This window comes from Bombus pyrosoma, linkage group LG3 (genome assembly GCF_014825855.1).
Source record: "Bombus pyrosoma isolate SC7728 linkage group LG3, ASM1482585v1, whole genome shotgun sequence".
NCBI classification, from domain to species: domain Eukaryota; kingdom Metazoa; phylum Arthropoda; class Insecta; order Hymenoptera; family Apidae; genus Bombus; species Bombus pyrosoma.
The window spans coordinates 12,114,168-12,135,399 of record NC_057772.1 but is presented as its reverse complement, the minus strand read 5'-3'; the positions used below and the strand labels follow the sequence as shown (position 1 = coordinate 12,135,399).

Here is a 21,232-nt window from a genome sequence, read left to right as displayed (position 1 = left end):
ACAAGATAAATTCCTTTCTTATCTGCATATTTTGTATTGTAGAACAACTATCATCCAGTTTAAATGAGATAAAGGATATTTTAAATTTCCTAATATATTGAAAAACGTATAAGTAACATTTCAAGAAAAAAACATGCATATTAGAATTTGAAATTTCTAGAAAACACTTAATGCTCTCTGTATTACTAATTGCAGAAATTAATAAAAAAAATTAGCTGTCATCAAAAAAAGTTCCATTATCTATTTGTTAAACAAACAATTTTATATCGTTTTGAATTTCTTACGTCTTTTACGTATGTATTTCAAGAATGAATATCGTTGCATAGGCGAATCATAATATATGTATAATCTGAAGCAAATTTTTCAAAAATTAATGTCATCTAATATTGTTCATTAAAAATTTATGAACAAATTTAAAATACGTAATTTTGTAGCGTAATATAGACAGCCCTGATAGTGTATCATCTTAGCTTGGCAACTGAATATATATTCAACATTAATTTTATATGTACTTTCTCAGGCATTGTTCTGAGTTTCAATAGATTTGACATTATGTGCTACTTTTTAAGAAATGCTTTTTTACATAACAGATATTAATAATCACTGGATTTATGTACCAAATCTCTATTATGAAACAATCCGTATGTTTGGCAACAAACAGCACGTTGATCTATTACGCACGCGCAATCGGCAGCTTGTTACATTGACTTCTAGGAGTCTTCCTATCATTGTAAGCGAAATGTCGTTCCACAAAATTCTGTATTTATCGTTCGCTGACATATCTCAAGAGAAGTAAGCAAAAAGAGCAGTACAAAAATGTTTGCATGGGGCGTGGTAAAGGAGTTGATATTAAGTATATTTTGTATGCTGCCTTGTAAGAGTCTGATGTAAGTTAAAATGACAAGGTGAAAAATACGCAGTAGAGTATCTACGTTGAGAACATTTCAGGTTAACTGTACTTGTACGTATATGTATCTCGAATCCGATTGATAACGAGGTTCAAATACAGACGTATGAATTATCAATCCATTTGATTATTACTTGCCCATTTTTCCCAGCATGTAAAAATGTACATGTATATATGTGATACATATACGTCTTATAACAGTGTGTCTGTGCATGTATCTACGTCCCGCATTTTTGACATACGTGTCTCGCAACGCAATTACATTCATTTACACATCTGTGTTTATTTATCATTGCCATGAAACACATTTCTTCTAATCTTAATTACTTATCATGCACTACAAATTAATTTCTTTTTGTTAAAAAAGAATATTCGTTATATTGAAGTACATAAAAGGCATTCTGTTTTTCTAAAAAAAAAAAAAAAAACAAGAAAAAAGATAAGAATCATGGAGTCAGAGAGGAATTTTACAAATTCATACAGTAGGATTCACAATGGCTTTTAAATTTTGTGTCACCTTATCAACGATTATTATGATTCAACTCAGAAATATAGCGTGTCTTTCAAAGTTGTCAATAAAAAATAATTCAACCATCACTTGTAAATATATCGATCAAAACGGTCACATTCAATTTTAGTATTTGAAGTAAATTCAACTTATGTTACTTTGTAACGATAAAAGGAAAAAATGTTTTCTATTGCATGCACATAAAAATTTGCTCGCAGTATGTTAAATAAAAGATTAATCGAAGCTACCAGAAACTATCGACTTCGAGAAAATATAGTTCATTGAAAGGATGTCGCAAACGTGTGAAATCCCGTTAATCGATCTGAACTTGTTACCTCGCACACAGCTAGAAATATTGAAAAAAAATATGTATGTAGTCGTTTATTTCATCGCCGAGTCTTGAGTTCGTTACATATAGATTAACGACATCTACGATATAAATATTTAGCATTATACGTTCATTCGCGCATAACAGCAGACGATGTCTTATTTAGTTGAAATATTTTTATTATTTTAAATCTTTATTATTTTTTTAGAAATTTTCGAATTAGGTTGGAAATTACTTTCTACGAGTTAATAATAATATTGAATACTTCAAACAAATTTAGATATACTTCAGTATTATTATAATTATTCTTTTTACAAAAGTATATATCTAGACACTGATATTATAATTAATCCTTCATTACAAAAACTTTCTAGAAAAAAATTTTATAATGGGTAATATCAGAAATATACAATATATGAAATAAATTTCACAAAAACATTTCTAGAATAATTAACATATGTAAGCTGAATGATCTATAAATTTTGTAAATATAAAAAATGTATTTATGTAATAATGTACAGATTAATGACTCATTATTTATATATCAGCAACGTAATTGGATGTAACTTTCGCTTCTAAAATACTTATATGTAATAAAACGAATTGCAATGCATGGGATACATTACGAGAAGTAATTAATCAAAGACTCGAATATGTATGGGATGGGTGTTTTTCGAATATTTTAGAACATATTGATGTAAAATATAAAGAAAGATTAAAATTCCAAGAGTATGTTTGAATTCAGGCTGATTTCACTACGTGATATTTTTAACTGGGATGGATCGCACTCTACGAAATTATTAAATTTATTGTCGTAGTTTAATGGTTGCTTAATAGTAGAACACCCCGTATTTCTGCATGGATCGATAGTACTAGGTAGAATCTAATTCGATCGAATAAGAGTTTACTACAAACTTCCTATGTTGTGATTATTCATTGAATCAATAAGCACAATTAGATTGCGATTACGTTAAAGACATAAAAAGATACTTTTAACATTCATGTAACATATTTCATAAGTCAAACTAGATCGAAATGTAATTAAAAAGAAATAATAATAATAATAATAAGAAAATGATATTAAGAAATAATGTGTGCAAAATATTTATTATTATTTATTGAAGAACTTTAATTTCGCACAATTCAGCGTAGAGAAAACATCACATAACAAATATTATTATGGAAAGTCTCTTTCAAACGATTTTTATATATTTTGGTGATTAAACATTGAAGAGTTTAATACCGCGGGAACTTGAACAACACTTATTGCGATCAGTCGCCAGAACAGTTCAGCAATTTATGTATATATCTGTACATTAGTAGGTTCACCAATGATCATTCGTTTTAATTAAGAAGAATTTAATCGACTCCATACACGTCTCCTTCTTTCCGGAAGTCCGCATTCCCGTATACTGTATTGTTCTTAGTGTAAATGATGCAAGCTACGCTACCACGAATTCTGTAACGAGCAGTCTTGTGGCCAATCTTTTTCAACCTATCAATTATTTGCTTTGGCACACCATACTCGTATGACACGTTTGGCGGGACCAACTGATGATGTATTCTAGGAGCATCCACTGCTTCCTTCACTGTTTGGTTCATCCATATAATCTTAGCCATTATCTAAACATAGGAAAGTTGAGAAATAACACATTCACTGGGTTAACTTTATATTAACACAATCTTTATGCGATGTTTACGAAATGCCCGATAAAATATTAAATTAATAAATGTTAACCTGAGAAACTGTCGTGGTGATCCTAGTACCACCAGAAGCACCAACGACCATTCTTACATCATCATTTTCATCGACAAGGATCGAAGGTACCATAGATGACAAAGGCCTTTTTCCAGGAGCGATATTATTGTTCGGACTAGGTGGAATACCGAAGTAATTAATTGCTGACGGTATACCAAAATCATTCATCCCATTATTCAATAATATTCCAGTACTTTCGCTGACTATTCCACTTCCAAAACTGATAGAAAAGGCAATTATTTAATTTATCTATTAAAAAGTGACACGTTGAATATTAAGTTTAGTATTAAAATTAGTTATTAAATTTGTTTGTGTATTAACTATAAAAATAATTGAGCCTTTTGCAAAAGAGCCTGTTTACATAGCAAAATAGTTGAATTATTATTATTAATTAAAAAAATAAAGTAAAAACTAAAAACTATTATCAATAATAATCAATTCAAACATAATAATATTGAAAAACTAGAACTACCAACGCAAATTACTCAATTCACTGCTGTATCTTATGAGCTTTTTCTCCAGAAAGCCTCGCAATTAATGAAAACTTCCATCTAGAAGTTTATTAATGTTCAAAAAATAAACGTACTAGAAATTGATAGAACTAGTAGCTGAGACTGCGTCCCCATTTGGCGCTAATACTGAAACATGAGCAGTTCCTTGATCCTTCGCGCTGCTCAACATGCGCGCTCCATAATGCGCTGGATCATCCCACGTTTTATAATCATCTATCATCTTTTGTGTTTCTTGTGCGCGAGTCTTCGACATTAGGTTCTTTGTTAACTTAAACAAGTAGAATTACAATGAAAAGTTATGTGGTTATTTTTGTACGATGTTTTTAAATTTAATGCGTATCTCTTTTAAAAAAATTTACTGATAGAGTATCAATATATCTATAGATCTCTGATAAACTACTGGAATAACAGAAAACGTGTTTGTTCATTAAATTACGTCGTTTACTCACTTCTTCCATGTCGACGAATTCTTTATCGGCCATATCATTTCTCAACGCGTACGCATATTTAAACGTCTCTATCATTCGATGATACGTAAGTGCGGTTTTGTTAAAATCAGCTAAGCTATCAGATGTAAAGTTAAATCTATCAAAAATATTTAAAATGTAGGTGAGAAGTGCTCCACTAGCGGGTAAACCGACTGTAAAAAGTTTCATTCCATTGGAGAGACTCGACTCAAGTGGTTCATCCCATGTTGTTCTAGAGATAATTTCAATTAAGAACTCAATGGTCGATAATTTGTATTTTTTTAAGTACTTTAATGATAAATACCTGTAATTGTTCAAATCTTTCATTGTTATTATTGCCCCTCTTTTTTGTAAGTCTTGTATTAAAAGTTTACCCAATGTCCCATTGTACAATTCTGAGGCTCCCTTCTCTGCGATTACTCGTAAAGTTTTGCAAAATACTTTGGGCCTAATAATCGAACCTGGTTTATAAAAGTCATTCGTCTTCGGATCTACAAATAATTCCCTGAAATGGAAAAAATCTAGTGTTTTCTATCTTCAAGCTTATAGGTAATTGATTATGAAAGTTATAATATGTTTTTCGAATTATTACTTTAATACGTGATCCTTTAAAATATTTTTTGCATTATATCTGAATCCATCGTGTTGAACTTTTGTCAAATTATATCCTTCTTCGCACAGTTCGATCGAGGGCCTGAATAAGTCAACCCATGGTAATTTACCGAAACGTTGATGAGCTTCCCAGTACCCTGCCAATTCCCCAGGAACAGCGATAGCCAACGGACCTAATGGAATTCGTGAACATACAGATTTCATAGCTTTTTACTTATTCATTAAAAATATAGGAAGTGGAAGCTTTACTGTTGAATGTCGCCTCTTTGGGCTTCCCTTGGTACATAGTAGCGTTTGCAGCTAACGGAGCACGGTCTCTTGCGGTTAACGTGTATGCATGCTTGGAGGCTTTATCGTAAATTGTCATAAAAAATCCGCCCCCAATACCCATACTTTGCATATTCACGAGACCATTGCAAATCATTGCAGCTATGGTCGCATCCACTGCAGAGCCATTTTTTTCTAGAATTGATCTACGGGAACATGATACATTTATTTAATAATTCAGTCGTATATTTTAAGACACAGGCTGCGGATGTTTATGCAAATTCATATTTTTATGAACACAGCTAAAGAAATGGAACCTGCGCGAAGATTTGTTTCACTCACCAGATATAATGAATACTACACTTTTGATATTTTATATACCTTTGTCTATTATCTACATTGTGTACCTTAAAATTTCCCATGAATGTATAAACATCCACAAATATAATAATTTAATTTAAAGTATTGAGAGCAAAAGTAAGCTAATCTTTATATTCAATAAACTGAGTAATTCGCGATATAAAATAAATGTTGACATAAGATATTCAGTGCAATAAGTGATTTCGTTGTTATCTGACTTCAATTTGGAAAAAACTGAATTTTTCCACTTTTGTATGATTAATACTGTTTATTGGAATAAATCACTGTTAAAAGCTCACATTCAGAAAAAATGTGGTCTAATCCACTTTTGCTCTTAATGCTCTATATAATAGCAATATAATTTTACATACTTGCCAATGCTGGCACATAGTGCAGCATCTGCACAAACGGCACCACGTTTAAAAATTTTTAATTTGCTCCATGACGGAGGTAATAGTATTTCCGGATCGGGTGGTACATCTTCGTTTTCTTGAATTTCTACGTCCCTACTGGCTCCATAAACACTGCAGATTGCTATTATCGTAAGAATTACTGTGGCTAATATTATCCCTGCTATTATAATACTTTTCGCATTAATGTAGGACCTGAAAATAATAAATAACCAAATGAACTTAACATAGGAAATAGAAAAACCATATGTTTGATATGAATTTATGGAATAAATAAATAATAAAAATATTTTTCACAATTTAATTAATCTTAAATAAATTTATTTTAAACAAATATTATCTAAACGATTTGTGATATTTTATACTTACTATGTAATACATATAAATTTTTGTGAAGTTTCATTAATCTTATAAATGTTCAGTTTCATCAATTTTACTAATTTTTAATACTTTTCACTCAATTTTGTTAATCATTATTTATAGTTCTCCGTGATAACTATTAACAATTTTATAAAGGAAAATTAAAAAAGATATGTTACATTTAGAACTTTTAATTTTAATTAAATACAAAAACTAAAATCGATTTTAATTATTCTAAAGATAGGTGTTAAAATAATTTTTTATTATAACAAATTTTATAGAAAAATTATAATACAAAAGGACAAGATATTCTATAACTTTTTATGCTGCTTCTTTGCATTTTAGTTGCCGGTAGCACAAAATAATCGGTGACTGTAAGTAGCTGTCAATAGGTGAATTGTAAATTGATAGATTGTTTCTTTTAAAAAATTCTGTAACGTAAGCAATTTTTGTGAATTATTTATGCATAATATGAAATATACTACAATTTTTGCAGTAATGTATGACACACATATTATTTATAGCATGAATATATAGGATATTGATTAAAGGAATCCATAAATGAATCATCATAGTGAAAGCAAATTCATTACGAAGGTTATATGTAGAGTGCTCTCTGTTGCTAATCTAGAAATCTACATGTACATATAGAATATTTTAACCTGTTATTTAGAAAAGACAAATTATCTCGTCATTCACACCTATTATTTTTTGGATATAACTTTATTACTCATGGATCTTCTATTTTTTAGATGTATTACTTGATTTTTACACGTACGTCATATTATATTTACAAAGATTAACAGATATTTATTTGCAAAGACCAAAATCAAACTAAATGAAATTGATTATTTTTCATCATATTTTAATTTTATGGTTCTTTATTATTTTTAGCCTATAATAAAAGCTTGTTGGTGAAGGGATGACTCGGTTAACTGTTAAAAATTAACAGTTACAGATTTTTCATATAAGTCTATATAGATATTCCATGCTCATCTGCATAAACTACTTAATATCTAGTCCATCTATTTTTTGCAAAATTTATATAAAACAGAAACGAAAAATATTAGGCATAATTTTAAACAAATTGTGACGCGCAATTCTCTTGTTTGAATTCACAGGACCTGCGTAAAACTCACTTGTCGATTCGCAGTGTCGCGAAGAATCTTCCCGCTTTGCTACGATGAGGTGAATATGAACGCAATAGCCGAGTTGTTCCGACATCGTCCGAACGAACGAAATTTCGTTTATCGTTACTGTAGTACTGACGAACATCGTCAGTACTAGCGTATGCGGAACTGGTACTGGACGAAGGTGAGGAAATCATATTTTTTCGCTGCTACAAAGAGGAATCATAAAATGTAATAGTTAACGATCTTGTTATCGACCAATATCGACAATAACCGTTACCAAAACATCAAATAACTGTCGCCACCTTTGGACGATTCGAGTAAACACGTCGCGTTTCGAAGCTACAACCACCTACCACTCACGTATATCTAGTTTCTGTCGTTTAGCGCATTATTTGACACTTACTGTCAAAAATAGACGATTTTTGATCACCATTCACATTCAACTTTTCTCACACGGACCTCCGTCTCTTTTTGTCGAGGATTCTTGACGCATATCGTTCATGTTACCAAAGAAATTTATCCATCGATAATCGTGCGTAAAATTAACCGTATCGTCGGAAGATGAACAACACCAGCTGACCGGAGAAAATCAATCCGAGTTTGCGCGTTTCGCACCACTGGCACAGAATTGTTCCATTTTACATGTAGCATGTACCATACACGATTTCAAAACGTTACAAGTAAGGCAAATAACCATTGCAATTTCAACATCTTTACGATTAGTGACAACATTCATTCTACGTTTTTCCAATCATTCAAAATAAAAAGATCGAGTAAAGTTTTAAGTAAATTTTACGATTTAAATGACAAATAACTGTCGCAAGTTGAAGGCTTTTACAATTATTGACGATAATTATTCTACATTTATCTAACCTCTTAGACTAAAAAGATAAAATGTAAACTTTTAGGTGAATATTACTTAAATGACGTAATGGTTAATAGATATACGTATCTACATGCATATATTTATAAGCTACTACAGCGAAATAATTTAGTGGTACTATTATCGTATGCCATTATAGATTATCAAGTTTTTTGATGATGATGAAAGAAATTTTGCTACAAGTGAATCTTCAAATTTTTAAAGAATAACATTTATTATTCAATATTTAAAATATGCTTTTAAACTATAAGGAGTATAGAATACTCAATAAATACGTTAATTTATATCTTTTCATTATATTACGACATTGAGAGTTTCATATTATTTTACAACATAGTATGTATTTGCTATCTGGAGGACTATAAAAAATTCAATAAGGATCGTGATAATCAATATCGCATCTCTAACTACCTGCACAATAAAAATCTACAAAAATTATCAGTGACAATATTTATAAAATATCTATTTAATCTTTATGTCGGTTTCTACGTAATCTTTATGTTGCCACTATCATTCATTATTTTTACGTAACAAAAAGAAAGATTTGTGTTACGAGAGGAAAAAAAGAAAGATAGAAAATAAAAAAAGAAAAATTCCTGTAATACGACAGTACTTAATTAAACATCCTTCGGGGAGTTATATATCTGGGTCATAAAACAAGCGGGGTGCACTATCGGGAAGTGGCATGCAATTGTGACAATTTATGGCTATTATAGAAACCGCTAAGCATTATACAATGTGATTCAACAAAAACAAGTACACACAAAGTAACGGAATCCCACAATATGTTTGAGCAACTGCTCCGTTTATTTCGTTTCTAAGTTTTATTGCTTGGTCATGTTCATTGATAAAACGTTAGATTAACTCATTGGAACTCAGTGTCAGATAAAAAGTGCTATACTTAGTAACTAGAATACCATAACACGCTCAAGTTTACTTTTTTCTTTTATACGGAACAATATTTTTTACTCGAGAAAATATTTTTTTATTGTAATATTTGGTAATACAGATCGTTTGTGATCTTACCTTAATTCCTTCCTCGGCTCCTCTATTTCCGCTAAGCTGTGTCTCCTCGTCATCTTCTCTACGGTTATATCTTCTCAAATTTAACGAACTTTATAAGCACAACGTTCACCGATCGTCATTCAATAGGACTCATTTGATCGCTTCGTGACATCCTGAGAATTCAAAGAGTAATAAATGATAAGAACGTCGCCAGAAGATAGAACCACGTGTCACGCGTTAAAAATACTCTTTCATACATATGAGGAAGGTAGCGGTTCGCATAAAGATTGTCCGACATATGTTTAAGGTAGCCACACGTAAATTTAACATGGAAATAACGTGAAAATTACTGCACACGATTGCGTGATTCTAATTTGAAGCAATTATCGGTTGAAACGTGCATATCTTGCAATGAAAGAGTCCCATGATCATTACGTGCGACCACGAACTCGATCAATCCTTTATAAAACACGAACATTCCGCTATTACTTCATTGTTAATGATAATAACAATAACGATTTCTGATACTTTTAACGCGACTCACAAATAGAAAATTGCCTTTCGTTACGTAAAAACGTACAATATGTTATTTATTTTAAGTACCTTTCTTGAACATCATCTTCTTTTTTTCATAATTAAGTTAATCGTATCATTGTATGTTTCTCCTCTTGCTACAGTGCGATTATTCACTGATAGGATAACGAGATACAAGAATAATTTCACAGTTTCTTCATAAAAGTAGATCGACGTTCGACCGAGATCACACGGGACACCGAACGCGTGTCGCTCCGGCACACGATTTATCACGCAGTGCTCTGACCGGATTGCCGGTTTAGCTCTCAACGAAAACATCTCGAAACGCGCTCGCGGTGAGGCTGGATCGTGGCAGAGAAGGGATTGTTGTTTCTTGCTCGCGCGGACGAATCTAATTCCCCTTATTTCAATTCCAGACCAAGGGGGACAGGATTATGGTTCAGACGACTTTGAATTCTAAAAGAAGGCCCTGTTTCGAAGTTACCACGCGTGCATCGTTTTTTCTCTGTAACCTCGTTGCCTTTTTTCTGCGTGAAACACTCTCGCGATGAGAAAACAAGCCTCTTTCGACTCTGAAAGATGAGCGTGGGACAAAACGATACAATTCTCCTTGAAATTAAAATATTGGTCAAAGAAAATTTCATAATAAAAATATTCCCTTGTACATACTTCTGTTCTGATTTTATTTTTGAATATTTGATATTTTCTTCTTTTTTTTTTTTTTGTATTTCTTAAGATAATTATGGTTACTGGAAATAATAATTACGGAAATAGATTGCATCCTCGAGTTCTTTATCGAGAAAATCATGAATTTACCTAATCTAAATTTATCTAATGCTCGAAAATAAGTAGACATAGAACATTTTTCAAAATACCGATTCCATCCTATTATGAATCTTTTGATCATTAGATCGTCTAAAACTTTGAAAAGTTTGACACGGGCCATTTTTGTCGTCAGCTCCTTAATTATTCGAGAAATAAATACTTTGGGAAAGGAATAATAATTTTGTAGTGTTTCGTGGTGGAAGATCTGTCACTTGAAATTCATTTTGTGACCTGTTTGATCGGATGAACAAGTTTGGAAAGTTAGTCCCAGTGGCCGCTGGCATGAAACGGAGGTCATCTTGCAAACAACCTTTGCTAAAATCCATTATAAGTTGGTCGACTGAAACTTCGGCACGTTGCTCTAATAATGATTCGAAAAATGTTACGTTTAATGGTATCGTTGAGTGCCTTATTAAATGATAAACTGTAACATTCTGCACAATGGCGCCGTCGCTACTGAAGTATTTGCTAATAACATCCAATCGATTTTTTCTCTTCTTTAACAAGCAGATAAAGATGAGATAAAGGAGAAGGGTGAACTGATGGAAATAATGAAGATGGAATTAATTGTTATTAATGATCATTTTTAGGATATTTACTAATGATAGTTTGACTCAATTTGGCTTATTCCATTATTCTCTGATTTATTATAATTTAGTATTCAGTAATTTTTGATGGTACGCTATGAATCTAAAGAGGAAATAATTACGTAAGACTATTATCTTTTTTAGAACATTTTTCGGTTTTATTTGCACTAACGACGTACACTCAAACATCATTTAAATCGCGATATTTTAACACCATTAACATTAATGTCACACGCGGTACCCGACTAAGTTCTTCACGCCGGAATGATAAAATATTTGTGCTCTATGTTGAGATCAACAAATGACGAGATCGTTTCATTAACTTCTAATTGACAAATTCGAAAGCAAATAGTCCAAGTACTCGCAACATGAATTCGCTCTGCTCGTTACGTAATCTTGCATCGTGACCGTGCACGCTGCAAATCGAAAAAATTGAGCACAATATAGTAAATTTCTGATGATCAAGATTCGCAGAATCACATTTATCGTATTGAACCTTGTCATATTTTTCTTCGAAAACAATACCAAAAAAACATTTCAATTGAAACCATTAAAACAACTTCTAGAGGAAATTTCATAAATATGTTGCAAATTAATCGTTAGTCGAACAACATTTGTTTTCTACATTTTTCGTAACATTCGCTTAGAGTTTAAAAAACGATAAATAATCTTCTTTTCTCCATTTCAACGATTCTTAAATATTAGAACATTTGAACTTGACACTGTTCACACACTCGCACACGCTCTCATACACACGCGTCAATCATGCATCGTCTACAAAATTCAAAACATCAATTCCAATAATCACCAACATTAATATCGGTTAATTTTTAGGTGATTGTTGCTACACCTAATTGCGAATAAATCCACCGTGCCCGTGTAAACACAGTGGTTGGCCACGATTGTACAAACTTACTAGTAAAAAGTGTTCGTTCTGTCACACTTTATTAACGTGTATCTGTTCGTCCACGTGATTGTATTAGCGTAACTATCGCTTATTATCAATAAACTCACATCAACGGCCGTCTATGTTAATTGCTTCGCGCATCAGTGATTAAATTTTTTTAATGTATTCCTCTCGTTTGCTTACTCGTTTCCATTCGTGCAAGATTTCGTTTGAATTTTAACATATTTTCTTCTTCGCATTGAAGTTTCGTTCCACATTTTTAAAATTACCTAATTAGACGATTATTAAAATATACACATAGCTTCTAAAATATATAGTAATTTGCAAAACATAGACGTTTGAACATTGCCTTAGAACGGTTGAAATGCACTTAGTATTAATACGATTATAAAATTATAAAAGTAGATACAAAATTGAAAAATTTATCTTCGCAACAGATTATTGTGTTTTTGTCATTTATGGAAATTATAATGTTCAAGTTTTCGCCAAAAATTCTTCCAACTGTATTTTTTAAAAATTAACAAAAGTTCTTTATGCTCTTTAACATTCTACCCGTCGATATCTCTAAAGAGATAAGACGAAACCGTTATACACGTTAGACTGCATAGATAAACGTTAATTTCGTACATTTATTCATCTTATCATCCACGACAGACGGTAAAGCAACTTTCGACGATATTTAATATTTGCTCCTTCAAACTTCTGTCTTTCACGAATCCATTAATTAGGAACATCAGCAAAAGCGGCGAGGGAAATTATTGCCCGTTATATCGCGAAATTACCACGATAGTAATTCGTACAATTCGTCGAAACGACCAAACGATTCACGTGTCCCAAGTCGACTGATTTCTTACGATATTTCATGGATTTCGTCGAGCGTTCTACCATCAAGAGAACTCTCTCAGGTATCGTGATCGTTTGTTACCATTACTTTTTCGCGAAATCTCCGATAGCGAGGGTGATTGCCGAGAAATCCACCGCGAAACTTTCGTCGCGAGATATTACCCACGAGGTGACGAAGAAAATTATTATTATACAATGAGCTCTTTGGCGTTTTCTGTGAGAGCTTTTTTCTGTGAGAGTCGCGCGATGCCCGTACGAGGATGATCAACTTTCCTTCCCTCGAACTTTCTACGAGAGGACAAGTTTTTCATTGTGGTTGGCGTATAATGTAGATATTCGATCGGGTCTTCTTATTCCAGCGCGACCGCAATGGCCGCAAGAAATCCACGGTTTTCTCGTTAACAATGCTGTGACTTGTCAGTGAAAGTAGAAAAATATAATTTCAGGATATGTCGACACATTGCAGGTGATATCGAGCATACGGGGACACGATCAGCTTCATCGCCACGCTGTTCTTCCTGAATTGAACGCGGACAATCGATCAGGAGTCTCAAAGAACTCGATTCTTTAAAAAGTAACAATTGCTTGCGGTTGTTAATGGATCGATAACAAATTTCATCCAGCGATCTTGTTTCACCAGGTCGCCTCGAAAGGATTTATATCGCGTTAAAAAATTACAGTGTCGAACAATAAATTACGAGAAGAAAATGATAATAAATTAGGAACGATGAAAAAGGTATGTTGATCGATTAATCGAACTTAGGATGACGAGGTGAGAAGGGGCCTTCGTTGCGCGGTCTCCTTGCAATTCTGAGGAACATCCGGTTTGCGAATCGTTTTCGATTTCCGCCTCAATTGCTTGCACTTTTCTGCGTCTGCTTTCTCCTCGATCTTCTCGAAATTATCCTCTTCTATGCTCTTGTCCGCCATTTCCTTCGATTCGATCTCGTCGACGCTGCTCCAACTGTTGTCGCTCTCGCTGTGCTGTCCCTCTTTTTTGTTGCCATTTATTTTTTCTTTCCCTTTCTCCCGATAGCCACCGTTTTCCTGCACATATTATTCGTTACAGTTAGTGTTCCCATTTATAAAATCACTAACGTAGCATAGAGACCATGGAAACTCTGAACTTCTCCGCCTGAAAACCGGACTCTTCTATCTAATTTTTGGATTATGTACAAGATAATAGGTTGTCCGAAAAGTATCTTTCTTTTACAGACTCGTCTTTTACAACGATGCATCTTTATACAAACATAAAACCTAATCTGTCGAACGTTGTGATCTTTATTTTGATAGAATAAAATGGATCATACGTAATTCGATAAAATAATATAAAACGGACAATGTTGTGCATCCATTATTTCCTTATAAAACGAAAGAAACTTTTTGGACGACCTAATATCATTAGGTACAAGATAGAAACTTCTGTAGCTTGTACATTGAAACCGAATAGCTCTGCGTTTGCATTTAGACAGCTTCTATTGCGTCTAATGCGAACGTAACACTTGAAAATCACTTCTGGAAAAACAAATACATCGCTACCCAGTATATTAGTATAGGCGATCTGACGTATGACAGATCACCGCTCATATAACATGATAATATAAATGATCGAAGAAAATCAGGAAGTCCCCGCGAGCGTCCTCAAACGCCTTAAAAACAAAAACAAATCCTGGAAAACCCTGGCGGATGGCAATCCTAGTTACAGTGAACATGATGTAATCAGCCATTATACTTTGGAATCGTCTTATGCGAACTGTATTTTCTTATCATGACTTGTCGTTTTCTCGAATTATAAACTACACGTGTGTAGCACGATCGTCTTAGCACTTACACTATACTTATTTGTTAAAAATTACATGCATGACATGCTTTGTACTATACAGGGTGTCTCGATTTAACCTAAGGCAACAAAATATCACAGAAACTAAGATTTATCGGAAGAAATGCTTTAAACAAAAGTTATAGAGTTTGGTGGGAGACATTTGTTGTCGACCTTGTCTTGGGTCAAGGTCGTTCAGCTGTATCACGGTCAGCTTAGTTTTCCTAAACGGAAACCCTCATCTTTTATTGTGGATTTCGATCGTACGACAAAAATCAAATACTTCTCGTTCTTATCGATTTTTCGATATGACCTTCTCTTTTCTAGATATTTAATTTGCAGATTAACCTTCGCGCGGCCGATCGTCTAGCGGATAAATGCAGCGTCTATTCCGAGTATGCAAAGAAATTGCTATTTATGCAGAAATGTCCGCTATAACATCCACAGTCTGGATTTAACGTGCATGCATATCTGGATTGATAAATTCTGAGAATTCAATTGAGGTAAGAGGAAAGAATAAACGTAAGTGACATATCGACACTCAAGAACTGCAGTGAGACAATGCAACTTAATACGACACGTTTGCAGCTCACGCCGAGACTCCATTTCCAAGAATTAGCGGGAATATTCGGAAGCTAAATTCGGCAACAGGTAAAATGGACGAAAGTCGAAACGTTAAAGCGGAACTTCTGTATCTCGCTAAAGCGAGACTTTTGTATCCTATCTTCCCGCGCGGACGCACAGACATTGTCCCATCGCTCTGTAGTTGAAACAGGAGAGTAGGAGAAGCGAGAGAACTTTTATTGTCGTTACTTCGAGACAACTATCAACGGATCTGTTTAGACTCTGTATTTGTTCTTCGAGGGATATTGAAATCATACGTTGGCGAAATCAATGAACGAGGTTTGCGTACAAGAACAAGCAGTCAACTACCGGTGATGTACCAGCGAGCAAGTTATTATTGTACTTATTATTATTATTATTATTATTATACTTCAAATGATGTAATGGATATTCTACTGATTTTCGGCGAATCTCATGGAAGTTACCGACATGCTTTCTGTTTTCATGCTAAGCAATGTCCTAACCGTCAAGTTGATATTCGAATGCTCAGCAGATAATAAATATTGAAAGGAGATCTCGGTCGTCCATTACGTCGTCAGAGAAACGGAGAAATGAAATATAAAATTGATGATCGATGAAATACAAAATGACCCTAGAATTTTAACCGTATTGAGAATGGTCCATTTGATTCCAGATCGAATGAACCATTCCCAATGGATCAAAATCCAGCTACAACATATTCAATATCATGTTTACCGCGTCGATCTCGTACAGTTGAACGATAGAGAACACAGATTAAGAATTCGATTTTGTAGATGGGCATTTGATAATTTAGAACAGACGACCAAATTCCTTTGGAATGTCTGCTTCAACGACGAAGCGACCTTTCATAACAATGGATGTCTCAATTGACAAAATTGTCATTATTAGTCACCTGTACATCCATATTGATCCTGACATGTACTCAATTAACATCACTGTAGCTTACATGTTTGGGTTGGAATACTGAATGGTTAAGTTATCGAATCGCATTTTTTCGGATGGGCTATTAACGGTCCAATTTATTTAGATTTTCTGCGAAACTTTTCACCAGCATATATCTTGACGCTTCCGCAAGATATTTCACAGAGACCATGGTTTTAGCAAGATATTTTGTTAGTGTTTCCATAGGATTAGGATATTCCTTGGTGTGAAATAAGTCCATGAATAAGGACCAGTTTTGTGGCCTCCGAGCTTATCGGATTTTAATCCGCTTAATTTTTACTTATGGACTATGTGAAAAGTGCTATGTAAGAGAATATCGTGAACATGTAACACACACAGAAAGATGTATTTAAATCAATACGAATCTTCTGCATTTTATTAGTCAATTATCATCACCAGCTACACAGTTTTCTTGAAATTGAAAACAAAAATGTTTTGAATAACTTAAGTTGATCTTGATTTCGAAAATCCCATTTCCAAAATTAAATAGCTGAAAGAAGGCCAAGTCGAAAAATTGATAAGAACAAAAAATGTTTATTTTTGTTCTTCTTTTTATTTTTGGCAATAATCTTAATTTCCAAAATACTTGAAATATTCTCCTCGTCACGTTGTCTGTTTGTCACATCGTTAAACCAACAAAAAGTTGTCTGTAATTTATCGATTAACATGCTGTGAATACAATTCTTAAGGCTGGGAATCGTTTGCATACAGGTCGTTGTAACGTATAGAGATTTTTCAAGTCGGTTTTGATGTCATACATCGAACACTTACCATCGCGACCTGCTTGCTGGGCATCGTGGTAGTGGTTGTGGTAGCTGTAGTGTCCGTTGTATCGCTGCTCTCGCTGTTATTGCTCGGTCTGGCGCCAATCAAAAGTGGTCCTTCCTCTAAATTTTTTCCCCGTACAAATCTTCTCGACGCAGGCCACATGTCCGATGCGCTTTTTACATTGGCCTTGACGAGTTTTTGCGCGACGCCCGTCGTCCACACGCTCGTCTCGCTGCTTCCCGTGCTGCTATCGCTTCCGGTGCTGCAATGTCGCCATCTCCGTTCTAGGAAACGGGTTTAAAGATCCAGTACCAAATTGTTGAATAATTTATTTTACGTGAAAATTTATCCTTTCAAAAATGAATTTGTTAAGTTATGAGAATGATTATTTTTTATTCATTAGTAATAACGATAACGGTTTTGTAAAGGAGACGTACTGTGCTCAAATTTCAGACCAGTTTTACAGAAGATAAATATATTTATCGTTTGGTTAATTAATAGCCTATAAAAGTTCGATCAACATGGAGCGTGAAAGGATTATCAAACTTTTTATAAATAATTTCGTGTAACAGTAGTTTTTTTCATATCAAATCCATTAAATCGAGCATTTTTAAAAAATGTAAATAGTTCGCAAAATATTCGAATATTCGTTTAGAAGCAATTTTTTACGAAGCCTGAATGAAATAAAAAGAATAATTTCAATAAAACAGCAAATAAAAGAATAATATATACTGTCGCACGGAAGAGCGTTGGCCAGAATAGGTTTCCTCAACAGTGGACTTCCTCCATCTTGGCTATCCTCGCTATAAGCTCTCGTTATAAGGATCCTTGGACTTCTTCTTGGTGTTTCATTCATTGCTATAGAACAACCAACGCTCACATCAACTCCAATAAAATCGCTTCTGTAATGAGGACCCATCAGGCTGGCTGCGCTCGCGCTTGACCTAACTAATTTGCTGCTTTCACCTATATGCATAATGTAAACTATAATTATAATTTTTGAAGAGAAAGCAGAGAATTTTATAATCGGAAATCGTAAGCCAAAAATCACATTTAAGTTTGTACTATTAACCTGATTCGGAAGTGGGTACACGAAGTGTATTGCATGAGGCGGCAGGCTGCAATCTGCTTCGATGAAAGCCGAGATTATTGCTGTCGAAACTGTTTCCGGTTCTGCAGGATCCCAACGCCAGCAAAGCTTCGCTGAGTCTTCGTTGCAATGGCGGGAATGGAAAGAAAGAGCCAGTTCCGCTACCGGACGGTCTTCGCGATCCTGCTGCGCTCGGTGTCCTTGCTTGAATCTCCTGAATTAGAATCCATTGTCAGCAGCGATCGTTTCCGAATATTAAATTCGGGTAAAAAGAATTTATGGGTGACTTGGATTATTCGTTCGCTAAACAGAAGAGATTGAAAAGAAAAATTGAAAGAAAAGAATACGCTACGGTATTGAAGTATATTGCTCTCTGTAGTTAAAATGTCTTATGCTATATTTTTTCATGTTTCAAGATATGTTGAAATATATTTAAGATTCTCCGTGTCTTTTATCTTCCAAATTACATGCTGAGTAAATTATGAAAAGTTGGAAATTGCGGAAAACAATTGAAAAATCTTCTTCAATTCGTATATAATAAATATTCATAGAAATACTTGAGAATCGGTGAATTACGATTTTCCAAAGGTAGCCAGATTGAATAAATCTTCTACTACTGTTACTTTGAATAATTCTCTTATTATTCATTATGAAGGAGAAATTCAGGAAAGGGTTGAATAATTCTAAGAACTTTTTCTACAAAGTGGAATTTCAGACTTATTAATCTATTGTATTAAAAAGATGTGCATTTTTTCATCATAAAATATCATGGAAGAGAAGATTGCAATAGATTCTCTGTAGCAAAGTTATGAAATGAAGTTTTACTGACCTCCAAGGGGATTATATTTGCATAGATTTACTATGATAGAATCTCGAACATTCGTTGATCGACTGTGATCCTTTTGGCCATCATATGTACCGCAAGAAATGTTTCTTTAGAAAGAAAAATTCATTGAAAGTGACTTGAACAACGGCGCATACATATCTGGCAGCTATGTAATTGAGTCAATAATTATATAGAAAATGTTATTTCTTACACAATTATGTCGAGTAACAGTAGTCTTTAAGCATGTAAATTGCATCTACCGATACATTCTAGAACACGAATTCGCTGTACTTTATAGTATTTCTTTCATTCTACTTTCTTCAAATTTTCAATGGTCAAATATTTTCGTGATTCACTATATTTAGGTACATATTAAAAGTTGATAGTTCTAATGTCTCAAATATCTCAAAATAAATATAAAAAGAAAAAAAAATATTTATCAAGGAAGAAATTTTCTAGAAAAATTCCAAACTAACTGCAAAATTATTTCAAATCGTTGATTATTACTTGTTGAAGTTCCGACTTGGTCGCCTTCTTCCGCCAATAATTCTGCACCGATCGTCTAAGTGTCTGCGATTTCAAGCCGTAGAGAAGGCCGTTGATGGGTGGAGAACAAGCGAGTAGAAGCGAGGCCAACGAAGCAAGTTTGGGATGATTGTAGAAATGCGGCTGATTACCGGCGTCGCAAACTTCCCAAAGAATCAGACCGCAGTATGGGAAATAAAGCAAATATAGAGAACCAACCAGTTGCATTACCTAGAAATTCAATATAGCATACTCTGTATGGAATAATTTAAATTACAATTTAATTGCATGTCGTTGAACGAATGGGACATTAGCAAATGAAAGGAACTCGTTAAATAGAATTATGTTATTAGTCCGTGATATTGATCGTCAAAGAGTTATTATGGAGGAGCACAACAGATCGTCCAGAATGTTTGTCGGTGTCATATCGGACAGACAAATTGCGTCATTAAAAGATACGCGGCAGATAATTGAACGTAAAACTGAACTAAACACACACGAATTGCCTGGAAGCGATTGTATTATTCGGTAGAAATTCAATTTCTAGCAGGATTTTGATTTACGTCTTTCAACAAAGCTTTTGATTTAAAGTCTACCGGATAATCGATTGGAAATGATTAAAATTTCGATTCAATTTTTTGTCAATGAATTTTCCTTTGAACAAAGCTTAATCGACGAAAATCAATTAGAGATTCGTGGAATTGATATACGCGGATATTAATTAGTTTGAAATATTTAGACGAAATACATAATGCTTATTGTACCTTGTTTTACGTAATGTTTAATAGCGTTTACACTACGTCAATAAAACCTCTACGAAATCGTTTACATTGAATAGATGCATCAGTATTTGGTCGATCAAATATTTATGTTGCTATAAAATTTAACGTTTAAAGGTTGAAAAGCGATGCAACGCTTGCGATGTTATGTTGCAATGTTATACAAAGGAAGAATTTAAAAATTCTAAAATTGTCTTTTTATTTCAGTCTATAATTAAATATGCATGTACGTTTCTTAGGTATGTATATTTCTGCATATTATATGTATTCTACACATTTTTACGCTTTTAAATTTCGCATAAAATGTGGTCTTCCGGGAAAAAGAAATCTGTAATATCTTAAAATCAATGCAAATTTTAAAAGATTCGATAAATCTTAGAAATTTGTGAAACGGCGCAGAACGGAGCATCGATTGTAAAAAAAAATATATCAGAATTATACAAATTTTTACAAACTCAACTCTAAACATAACAGGAACCACAAAAACCATCGAAAATTCTTAACGTAATCTTCAATCTGAAGCTGAACTAGTTAAAAAATTTGATCCGATACTATATATATGTCTTTAATCACCGACGGATCAAATGCCAAATATTAACTGTAAAAGCAACGCATATATCAAATTCAAAGACCTTTCCTCAAAGAGATTTTCTCAAACACACCGTACGTG

General features: G+C 33.5%; 2 protein-coding genes and 1 long non-coding RNA gene across 19 annotated transcripts in view; 1 reads left to right on the top strand and 2 right to left on the bottom strand.

Moving 5' to 3' along the window:
• Positions 1–30: 30 nt before the first annotated feature.
• LOC122565908 lies at positions 31–19,907 on the top strand. 8 transcript variants are annotated; one of them, XR_006316314.1, is made up of 7 exons: positions 31–887; positions 7,612–7,804; positions 15,091–15,289; positions 15,369–15,529; positions 15,615–15,989; positions 18,522–18,697; positions 19,775–19,907. It is a non-coding gene; the product is annotated as an uncharacterized LOC122565908 (long non-coding RNA). The 8 variants fall into 8 exon arrangements; XR_006316315.1 differs by lacking the exon at positions 18,522–18,697 and having other exon boundaries at positions 19,775–19,905; XR_006316313.1 differs by lacking the exon at positions 19,775–19,907 and having other exon boundaries at positions 18,522–19,764.
• Positions 2,832–10,305, bottom strand: LOC122565902 (scoloptoxin SSD14-like). Of its 3 annotated transcripts, none has more exons than XM_043722409.1 (10): positions 10,115–10,305; positions 9,533–9,684; positions 6,092–6,325; positions 5,343–5,566; positions 5,074–5,266; positions 4,786–4,986; positions 4,464–4,713; positions 4,089–4,282; positions 3,482–3,722; positions 2,832–3,366 (listed from the first exon to the last, which is right to left on the bottom strand). In XM_043722409.1, exons 2-10 carry the CDS (start codon positions 9,583–9,585, stop codon positions 3,103–3,105), a joined length of 1,854 nt encoding a protein of 617 aa, XP_043578344.1. In that variant the 5' UTR covers positions 9,586–9,684; positions 10,115–10,305; the 3' UTR covers positions 2,832–3,102. The 3 variants fall into 3 exon arrangements, with proteins under 3 accessions (XP_043578344.1, XP_043578343.1, XP_043578342.1); XM_043722408.1 differs by lacking the exons at positions 9,533–9,684; positions 10,115–10,305 and adding exons at positions 7,630–7,829; positions 8,027–8,439; XM_043722407.1 differs by lacking the exons at positions 9,533–9,684; positions 10,115–10,305 and adding exons at positions 7,630–7,829; positions 8,027–8,446 and having other exon boundaries at positions 4,464–4,986.
• Positions 11,466–21,232, bottom strand: part of LOC122565903 (beta-3 adrenergic receptor-like) — an 89,915-nt gene continuing 80,148 nt past the window's right edge. For 7 of the 8 annotated variants that reach the window (XM_043722410.1, XM_043722412.1, XM_043722413.1 and 4 more), the window contains 5 exons: positions 19,766–20,014; positions 18,415–18,646; positions 18,075–18,308; positions 17,346–17,626; positions 11,468–14,254 (listed from right to left, as the gene is read on the bottom strand). In XM_043722410.1, the coding sequence (XP_043578345.1) occupies positions 13,967–14,254; positions 17,346–17,626; positions 18,075–18,308; positions 18,415–18,646; positions 19,766–20,014 (1,284 nt within the window). In that variant the 3' untranslated portion in view covers positions 11,468–13,966. Of the gene's footprint in view, positions 14,255–17,345; positions 17,627–18,074; positions 18,309–18,414; positions 18,647–19,765; positions 20,015–21,232 lie in introns of all 8 variants that reach the window. The other variant, XM_043722418.1, reaches the window with a different exon arrangement.

Coding starts and splice junctions, on each gene's coding strand:
- LOC122565902 (XM_043722407.1), bottom strand. CDS start 8,056: ATGGTGATCAAAAATCGTCTATTTTTGACA. Junction 7,830..8,026: donor AAAATCGTCTATTTTTGACA/GTAAGTGTCAAA, acceptor TCCTCTTTGTAG/CAGCGAAAAAATATGATTTC. Junction 5,267..5,342: donor CAAAGAGGCGACATTCAACA/GTAAAGCTTCCA, acceptor GAATTCCATTAG/GTCCGTTGGCTATCGCTGTT.